Here is a 10,598-nt window from a genome sequence, read left to right as displayed (position 1 = left end):
AAGACCAACAAAAACAACAAAACTCAAACTAATAATTCATATACCAAAATAGAATGAGTTCAAGAGTCCAAACACTGGGTCACAGACCCAGGATCATGAAACCTGGACTCCTTAGCTACTCAAATAAGAGACCTCAATTTATTAAATCCCTGGCCAGAGAAGACAATATTCTGGATCACTGTTACACTACAGTAAGCAATGTTTATCATGCAGTCCATCACGCTGCTTTTGGATTCTCAGACCATGTGATGGTTCACTTGATCCCTGCATAAAGGCAGAAACTAAAACTTTCTAAACCTGTTTTGAAGACACGCCAAGCAAAGGAGGTTGAAAAAGGACAAGGCATGTTGGAGTGGGGACAGTTTCAGTGTCTCAAAGTACAGGTTTTAGAGATGCTATACAGCTGTACTCCAAGGAACTACAGCATCAGTTTTAATGAATATATAAATAATAATGCATTAGTCTTATATAGCGCTTTTCTAGACACTCAAAGACACTTTACAATTTCATGCACTATTCATTCACACCTCAATCATACCTGGTGGTGGTAAGCTACTAATGTAGCCACAGCTGCCCTGGGGCAGTCTGACAGAGGCGTGGCTGCCAATTTGCGCCTACGGCCCCTCTGACCACCACCAAACACACAACCACATTCACACTTCACACAGTTTTCCGCTAGTTATTCTACTTCAGTCTGGAAAAGGCTCAAGCACTTAACCAACTACAAGCCTAAAGCCCCCTATTCCACCAACAAGTCACACCTAGACAACAGCCTGAGCTGTTCCTGAAGGACTGACTTTTCAGCCTGAAACTGTGCATGTGAGCCTCCCATTTGTGGTCATTGGGTCGTGTTCTCAGTGTGTGCACCCCCGATGGCTCCACTTGTTCAGGCAATCAGAGTGTGAGCCTGGGGATGCTGTCACCATGGGTGCCCTGTGGCTCATGACACCACTCTCACTGGTCTCATTTTGGGATGATTCTGACTAAAGAAGTGAGATTGACAATCTAGTGAGCTGATAAAGAGACAACAACCTGGAGCTCAATGCTGTCAAAAACGTAGAGATGATTGTAGACTTCAGGAGGAAACCAGCCCCACCAGACACATCTCTTTGCAAGCCTGCCCAGTGGACACTGTGAACATCTTCTGCTCCTGCTAAGAAGTTGGTTAACTGCAGTCTGCCTTCCCTTTAAGACTTGTACACCTCAGTAACACTAACACAGATTAATACTGACCCTTCCCGCTCTGGACACGAACTTCTTGTATAACTACCCTCTGGGGCAATCAGGACCAGCATCCTGGTGGTCTCAGGATCTCATCTCTGCTTTAATCAGGTGGTAGCCTCCAGGTTCACAGTCATCTGTGAAGCTGCAGGACTGAGAATCAGCTCTTCAAAGTCTGAGGTCATGGGTCTCAGCCAGAAAAGGGTGGAGTGTCCACCACAGGACAGGACCAAGTTGCTGCCCCAAGTGGAAGAGTTTAAGTATCTGGGGTTCTTGTTGATGAGTGAGGGTAGAGTGGAGTAGGGGATTGACGGATGGCCACATCTACAGTGATGCAGATGTTGTACCAGTCCGTTGTGGTGTAAAGAGAGAGCTGAGTGTGAAGGCAAAGTTGATCTACATTCTAACGTCACCTATGATCATGAGCTTTGGAGGCCATTTGAGTATGATAAACTCAGTGTCATGTTCAAGAAACCAGTGTGATCTTGCAGCAGAGACTCAGAAAACATGTTTCCAATTTTCTATTGACCAATTTTGGTAAGTCTGTGAAAACTACAGTTTCCTGTTCTTAGCTGACATGAGTGGAACCCAGTGTAGTCTTCTGCTGCAGAAATGCACTTCGCATAATTTGGCTGTAATGAGTGATTGTTTGAGTTACATTTGCCTTCCTATCAGCTCAGATCAGTCTGGGCATTTTTCTACAACCTTTGGTGTCAACAAGGCATTTTTGCCCAGAGAACTGCTGATGCACCCCCAAGTGTGTTGAAGAAATACAGAGCTAAGATGCTGTGGGACTTCCAGATACAGACAGACAAACTTGTGATGGCTGACCAATCGGACATCGTAGTGGTGGACAAGCAAAGGAAGAAAGACGTAGTGATGATGCAATACCAAGTAATGGGAACATCAAGAACAAAGAACACAATAAGTTCAATAAATACCAAGGGCTCAGAGAGGAGCTAGAAAGGATGTGGAAGGTGAAGGTAACAGTGGTCCCCGTGGTAATCGCAACACTCGTGGCAGTGACCCCCAAACTGGGAGAGTGGCTCCAGCAGATTCCAGGAATGACATCTGAGATCTCTGTCCAGAAGAGTGCAGTCCTGGGAACAGCTAAGATACTGCGCAGGACCTGAGCTTGGAGGAAAGACTCCCCGCATCCATCCATCCATCCATCTATCTATCTATCTATCTATCTATCTATCTATCTATCTATCTATCTATCTATCTATCTATCTATCTATCTATCTATCTATCTATCTATCTATCTATCTATCTATCTATCTATCTATCTATCTATCTATCTATCTTTTTCCAGATTTGGCCTCAGCATAGCTGAATGTTCTTGAAAAGCATGCTTTTTTTTTAACATATGTTTTTTCCCAATATTTCTGGAAGTGACATCAAAATGAGAGGTGAGATTTGTCCTGGACACACGACTAACAAAAAAACTTGTGATTCACTAACTTCTATTAATGGATTTCAAAGTCAAGTCATTAAGGATGGAAAATTAATTAGTGCTTCACCAAAATGAATAATGTTAAATACAAATGAAGACCATTCGAATACTGATTCCAGTTTCTATGAACACACAAATAGTTTACAGTACAACTTGCAGGCACTGTAAGATTGCATCCTCTGCCAAACTATATGAATACAGCTTTCCAAGGTTTTTCAAGAAAAAAAAGGTATTCCGAAGGCTTTGTTGGTCCAACTTGTTATTCATGAATTTCAGCTTGGCCACTCTTGTTGGCCGACAAACAAATAACAATAATCACATATTTTGCACTGACCTTGCCCTTGCCAAAGAGATAACTAAATAAAAGTAAAGCTTCTCTCTTCAGGTCACCAGAAGACTGAGCCCTGACCTCTACATATATTTAACAGCATATTATCACACTGTAAACCCAGATTTTGATTCGACTTAAAAATATTGAGTCCATATTATTTAAAATTACCTAGAATGTGAACGTTACTTGTTAATGCTGAGTAGACTGTACTTTTTGATGGTCTATCTTATTGTAATTATGTGTTTGAGTTCTAACAACTTAATATCTTCAGGTTTTGCACCTGCTAAAAATCTAGTTTATACTGGTTTTAACAGACTGGATTAATATGCAGCAGCACATTGGCGTAGTGGTTATCACAGGGTTCGATTCCGCCTGGGCCTCTTGGTGTGTGGAGTTTGCATGTTTTCCCCATGTCTGTGTGGGTTTCCTCCCACAATCCAAAGACATGCAGTTGCTGGGATTAGGTTAAGTGCTCACAGGTGTGAATGGTTATCTTTCTCTCTCTGTGTTAGCCCTGCAATAGGCTGTTGACCTGTACAGTATGGGGTGTACCCTGCATCTTACTGCCTTGTCAGCTGGGATAGGCTCCAGCCCCCCCATGACCATGAAAAGGATAGGGGATTGATTAAAAGACATTTTCATTCTACATGAACTATAAAAGATACGTTTGGTCAATTAGAACATACACTTTAGTTCAACTGGTAATGGAGTAGTGCTTACTTAACAAGCTGAGTTAAATAAATGGGTGGTGATTGCTTAAACTAAGTATCTTCAGTTACTGAAACTCTGTTATTAGTACATTCAACTTAAATCTTCCATTCCATTCCAAAAGGGCCTCAAGTACATTGAACATAGTCCACTGCACTTATTCAACTGTTTGATTACTTAAAAAATTTAAGGCAATGAGTTACCTTGGTTTTTAAGTAGATTCAACTTATCCGGGTTTACAGTGCACAGGTAAATCATTTGCATTGCCTTCACACAATTTTATAGGTTGCTGGTTAATTTTATTTTTTATATGTACAGTGTGTCATACAGAATGAAACAGTGGCCAAGTAGAGTTCAGTAGTTGTAGCTGGGATAATCCTCTGATCCACTGAGCAAGACCTGTAGCTTTGTGGAAATGATTATGTGATGCAAGGATCAAATTTTGATGTGTGCCACAAAAATCTTTATACTGTTCTGGACTATTTACTTTGTTAATTTATTTAATTGGGCTAATAAATCTTAAGTAAGCACAGTTCCCCTCCAAGACAAAGCCCTCTGGTAGACTGAGTCGGAGGTGCTTTCTCTAATGTGAATCTATTATATCATTAACATAAATAACCTGGAAGATTCCCTGGGGATCGAATATCTATTGTTATCTATTGTTATGGTTCATGTGCGTGTTATACTGACGCCTTTCCTCGCCGGCGCTAGGATCCAGAGGAATGATGCGCTCTCTGGCACGCGCGCGCGTGCTCCCTCTCTCTCTCTCCTCTCTCCCTCTCTCCTCTCTCTCTCCCTCTCTCCTCTCTCTCTCCCTCTCTCCTCTCTCTCCCTCTCTCCCTCTCTCCTCTCTCCCTCTCTCTCTCTCTCTCTCTCCCCTCTCTCCCTCTCTCCTCTCTCCCTCTCTCCTCTCTCTCCCTCTCTCCCTCTCTCCTCTCTCTCTCTCTCTCTCTCTCCCAAGACTGTTTTAAAGTCTCTGCCGGGCTCACACGTTACTTCCTGGATGGACGGAGGAACAGAAAGCTTCCACTACCATCACCAGCGGCGACTGTCCTCTCTACCTGTACCCGAAGAGCGCTCTCTTCACCGCCGCAACCACAGAATCGACGACGCGCTGTGAGGACCGCCTTGACTTGTCCCCTTTAAAACGCGTTTCTCTCGACGCATACACGCGCCCCTCCATAAACACCAGTAGCCAAGTGTTATGATAATATCGGAATATTATGGGATTTTGGGAAGGAAATACCATGTACTGGACCTCTAACTAAATTTCTCCGCCCTCCATCTCCATCGTGCCCAGTCTCAGTCCGCGCTGCGTCTCTGGTGCTGCTTTATATTCAGCAAAGGGGGCAGTGATCTGACCGCAAAAGGGAGAAACTCAACAGTTGTTTGTGGTTATTATATGCATGTCGACGTGCATATTACTACCATGTGGAAACTACTGCAATGGTGCTGTTGCTGCTGGTGGATTTTCTCTCTCATTTTTCCAGCCTTCGTGCTCCTCTGGGCCGAGTGTCACCCTGGTAAGTTTTGTACCCCCACAAGTCAAACACAAGGCTTTTTTGTTGCACTTGAAGTGATGCGTTTATCTCTGTGGCATTGTCAGAAGGAAACGCCCCTAAAGAGCTGATAAAATAAAGTCATGTCCCTTCACTGAGTATCCTGTAACGGGTCACAGGTTGGGAGTATTCGTGCGGTTTGTCTTGACGCGCTTCCTCGGCACCGACACATTGACTGGAGACTGACACAAAAGACGGTTATGTCACACACACACACACACACACACACACAGTTGGGTGACCTGTTTGAGTCCCCTCATACACATTCAAAGCACGGCTTTATAATTGGGGGGGGGTTATAACCCTGCTTTATCCCTCCTGGCGGGACTCAGTCCTCATGTCCATTTCCTCTGATTTTCTTCCTTTTAAAACCTTTAACAGAAAAGAAAACACAGATGACTGAAATGCTATGGGAGGAGAAGCAGGCAGAGTAGGCTTGGGTCGGAGATGTGGATAGATAAAAGATGTGATGGCTTGTCAGCCGCCGGCGCGTATGCCAAAACCGTTATCTCACCGCCTCGAGCAAGACAGCAGGGCTGTGAAGCCGCTTCACACGCTTAGGCACACAACCTTAAAATTGCAGTTGGGGCGCTAATCTGCCTAGTGGGGAAATCAGACCTCATATCTATGTCCTCATATCTATGTTTGGGGTTGACATGTAGACCCACACTGGGTATTCGCAAGTTATAACACCTGACCCTAGATACCCATATGGCTGTCTAACACTGACTACTTTACAACTGAATGGTGAAACAATGTCCTTCATTCTCGCTTTTTTAATTAGGCCAATCTCCAGCTGTTATATAACAGAACTGAACTATTTCCCACATTCATTTTCCATATGGAAGCCTCATCTCCAGTACTGGATCACAGGTTTTGAGGTCCACATTTTAAACCCCCATGAACCAATGCTTTAAGATGTACAAAATATGTTCAGTTGTTTTGCTTATCAGAACCAAAAGAAGAGATCGTTTTTATATCAAATTAAAAAGAAACCCTAAAAATCAAATTTGACCTTGGCCACACTATATTCTTGCAAATGTGGAAGATGCTAGAAATATAAATCAAACACTTTACGGGCTACCAACCTACCAAGAGCTTCATGCGCTTAATTCTGGACTTGTGGCAATCACCAACCACTTAACTGGAAAAGATTCGATGTATTACATTCATATCGTCACCCTCTTAAAATAATTATTTTTAATTAAAATTTTATTTTTCCTTAAATCATCATATTTCAATATTTGATTCAGAAAAAAGAATGACAGGCCATTATTTTAAGAGGGTGATGATATGCATTAATTTCTAACAAAGGAAGTTCACGTGAAAGCCTCTTTGTCATCTGAAATCAAGCAGTACCAGCAGACATACACGGTATTTAATAGATGTTGGTTAATGGCAAGAAGATATTAAACTTCCTTTATATTTCTGACCACATATATCACAGAATATCAGCATAGGCGTTTCCAATGGCAAGCTTGGAAGATGTAGTTAACAAGTAAAGTGATAGAGGGCAATCAGATAAGCTGAGAAATAAAATTCAGTGTGGGAAGCCACTGTACAAATTAAAAATGAACCCTTTATGCTGTGATAAGAGAGAAAAATGACTGCATGTTGCATTGTGTCCCCAATTCCCCATGTAACACATTGGGTGAAAACATTTTTTTCACATCATCTGCCATAAGGAGAAGATTAATGACCCAACTGGACTCTATCTCTATCTCTCTATCTTATAGTAGACTCTCATTGTCCCCCAGAGCCAGAGGAGCCACTGTTGTTGAAATCTTTTAGGCTAGTGTGGAAGTCTTGTACCTGTCTATGGATATGACACATTTTCAGAGCCAGTTAGTTAGACAGTATTAGCCTACTTTTCACCTCACCTAGATTAGCTCTCATGTACCCTATCAGTCTGAAGAGATGTCATGAAACACACACACACACACACACACACACATACACACAAAATGAGCATGAGAGTCTGAGAGCAATTTATAGGACTGCCCTCCTGAGCAATAAATGTGTCTTTGCTGGTAAAATCTTTGGAGCAAATGACTGATTTTCAGTTAAAAACTGAGTTTTTGTTAAAAACTGGATGATGCTTTGTATTTTGAAACATAACAACTCTCCAAAATACTGAAAACACAAACCCTCATTTCATTATGGAAAATGTATTTCTTTAGATATAAGCTCTGCATGGGAGGATAACAGACAGATGAATGGATTTTTAGTTGCCTGTATGTGATCCTTTTGTGACATGATGAATGTCAGGGGAAGTGGATGTCACTGAAGGGCAAATCCAGTGTCTCAGGATGTTGCCCATTGATAATATGTTTCTGTCTTTTCTCTGTCTCTACTTGACCTCCTCTTCGGCTCCTTCCTCTCCTTGGCTCGGCCGCATGCTGTCATGATAGCAGCTTCCAGTGAGCCCAAGGTGGCTGGTTCATGTTGAATGGCTGCCAGATGATGTAGAAACAGAGATGGGTGTGCTTCTCTCCTGCTGGGTATCATCATCCACAGGCTCTCAGCGCTGCTCCGCTTACTGCTTACTGCTTACTGCTTACTTTTCCATTAATAAGGCTCTTGGCTGTGAGATTGGGGTGGAAAAGTATGTGGTGAAGCACTAACAGCTTTGCATAAAAGAAATATGTCACCCTTGGGCTGCATGCAAATGTGGATCACACTGTAAAATCAGCTAAAACATCATATAAAAAAACAAACACTCCAAAAGTAAAATTAACACCAGTAAATTCATTTTTAGCTGTTCTGGTTAGCTGGCCCTCAGCATGGACTCAGAAAGGAGGAGGTGAGGTTCATTAGAGAGTCACAGTTTGTACTCTCTTCAGATATGTATTTTAAGATACCAAAATCCATCCATCCATCCATCCATCCATCCATCCATCCATCCATTCTCTTCTGCTTATCCAAAATACATACTAATCAAAAATACTTTAACATATTGATTGATTTAGTCCTATCACACACCTATGTTTTGTAGATTTGGTAAGACGTGTTTCTGAAATGGCTTTTCAGGATGTCTTTTTTCCTTTTTTGGTTTAATGGATTAATGAGAAACATATGGTTCATCAGGTTCATATGTGTCTCTGATTGTAGTTGATGTATGTTGTGTATGTGTTTATCACAGCTATATTTTCTCTGTGTATGTATGTCATTTCCTGCTCTTCCATTCAATTCAATTCAATTCAATCTAATTTTATGTATATAGCACCAAATCACAACAAAAAATCACCTCACCCCCCTTTAAATTGTAAGGTAAAGATCCTACAATTATTACAGAGACAACCCAACAACCAAAACAACCCTTTATGAGCAAACATTTGCCAATAGTGGGAACGAAAACCAGAACCAGGCTCAGAGAGGTGCAGTCATGCTATGGAAGAGAGCTGGAGATTAATAATAACTAATGATTAAATACAGAGTGATGTATAAACACAGAGAGAGAGAAAAGAGGTGAATGAAGAAGAAACACTCAGTGCATTATGGGAACCCCCCCAGCAGACTAGGCCTATTGCAGCATAACTAAGTGATGGTTCAGGGTCACCTGATCCAGCCCTAACTATAAGCTTTGATCATAAAGGAAAGTTTTAAACCTAATCTTAAAAATAGAGAGGGTGTCTGTCTCCTGAATCCAAACTGGGAGCTGGTCCCACAGAAGAGGGGCCTGAAAGCTGAAGGCTCTGCCTCCCATTCTACTCTTAAGCATCTGAGGAACCACAGGTAAGCCAGCAGTCTGAGAGCGAAGTGCTCTGTTGGGGTGATACGGTACTATGAGGTCTTTGAGATAAGATGGGGCCTGATTATTCAAGACCTTGTAGGTGAGGAGAAGGATTTTAAATTCTGGATTTAACAGGGAGCCAATGAAAAGAAGCCAATATGGGAGAAATATGCTCTCTCTTTCTTGTCCCTGTCAGAACTCTAGCTGCAGCATTTTGGGTCAGCTGAAGGCTTTTCAGGGAGCTTTTAGGATAACCTCTGTAATCAAAGCATGGTATATATAGTATATAGTATGATTTTTAAGATTGTATTTTGTCTTTGCCATTCATTTCACCAGACTGAACCCACTGTTGTCATCCTCACAAAGGCACACCAAAAGTGTCATATCTGCTGGTAAGAGCCACACTTGTGGTGTTGTTTTGGCTGGTCAGGCACTTTGGCTTGCAACGCTGACTGAGATTTCATCAAGATCCAAACTTTTCGTGTCATATGCAATGGACAAAGCTCAAGTAAAGGCGACGAGAATCTGTATGAGAAAAATATTTCTGATTTATTTCATGTCATGACATATTTGTTCACTGATTAATCAGGCATCACAGCTCATCTTTGAAGCGTCGCCCCATGACTCCCTCTCAGCTGGGAGGCTGTGATGCCTGCAGTTACAGCCTCATCTCCAACCTGCAGCATTGGAAGAGCATTGGTAGGCTCTTTATCCTTTGAGCTTTCGAAGAGTAGAGGGCATTATTTTCTCTAGAGTCCACCTTAATAATGTCATACCTCGCTGTAGAGCAGCAATGATTCAGCCGAGTGGCATTAGAAATACAGGAAGTTTGTGCAGTGCTGTCATGTCTGCACAAGTGACCTGACTGCTGCCAACATGCACCCACCCAGTCACCCACATAATGGCTGGTTTGCAGCCACACAAACATCGGTTTTTGTTTCTGTTTTTGGTTAGGGGGTGTTGAGAGCAGTGAATATCACTGTGGGGTGTCTGCTAGCTGACACAGAGCATCACTTTTCCTTTTCCATCTGTGGCGTGCAGTGTCAGCACTGAGGCATCACGTCCCTGTCACTGCACGACACTTCAGCCCTGGGTTAACCAAACACACACGAGAGAGGGAGAAAGAATGAAAAGGAAGAAAACAGAAAAGACAGGTGAAGAAAGAGATGTTTGGCCTTCAGTCTGTTGAGTTCTGCTGTGAAAAATGAACGGGCTCTGTTGCTGCCAGCTGAGAGGAAGAAACAGAACAGTCATTGTAATTTCACAACAAGTGCCTGAGGTAGCACATCTTTACCCCCCCCCCCCCCCCCCCCCCCCCCCCCACGCACACACACACAGAGTCCTCTTTCCATCTATCTCTGTCTCATTCCTCTCTCATTCACTTTTCTTTTTTCTTTTGTGAATACATATATGTACATATGCCCCTTTCCTGTGTCTCCTAACTGCAGGGACAAATGGGCCAAGTTAATAATTCGAAGCAGGCCTCCATGTCACAAACCTTTTCTTTCACCCTTTTTTTTTTTTTTTTTCTTGCAGCAATAAAGGAGGAAAGTTGACATTTAAAAAAAGGGATTCATATGCTTTATGGCC

At 42.4% G+C, this 10,598-nt stretch overlaps 1 protein-coding gene across 1 annotated transcript in view; it reads left to right on the top strand.

The window, feature by feature from the left end:
- The first annotated feature begins 4,732 nt into the window (after positions 1-4,732).
- The window catches only part of LOC115776234 (receptor-type tyrosine-protein phosphatase gamma-like), a 462,780-nt gene continuing 456,914 nt past the window's right edge, over positions 4,733-10,598 (top strand). Inside the window, exon 1 of the mRNA XM_030723842.1 lies at positions 4,733-5,239. Coding sequence (XP_030579702.1) covers positions 5,119-5,239 — 121 coding nt within the window. The 5' untranslated portion in view covers positions 4,733-5,118. The remainder of the gene's footprint in view (positions 5,240-10,598) is intronic.

Source organism: Archocentrus centrarchus, unplaced genomic scaffold (assembly GCF_007364275.1).
Source record: "Archocentrus centrarchus isolate MPI-CPG fArcCen1 unplaced genomic scaffold, fArcCen1 scaffold_29_ctg1, whole genome shotgun sequence".
NCBI lineage: Eukaryota > Metazoa > Chordata > Actinopteri > Cichliformes > Cichlidae > Archocentrus > Archocentrus centrarchus.
This window is presented reverse-complemented; position numbering and strand designations above follow the sequence as displayed.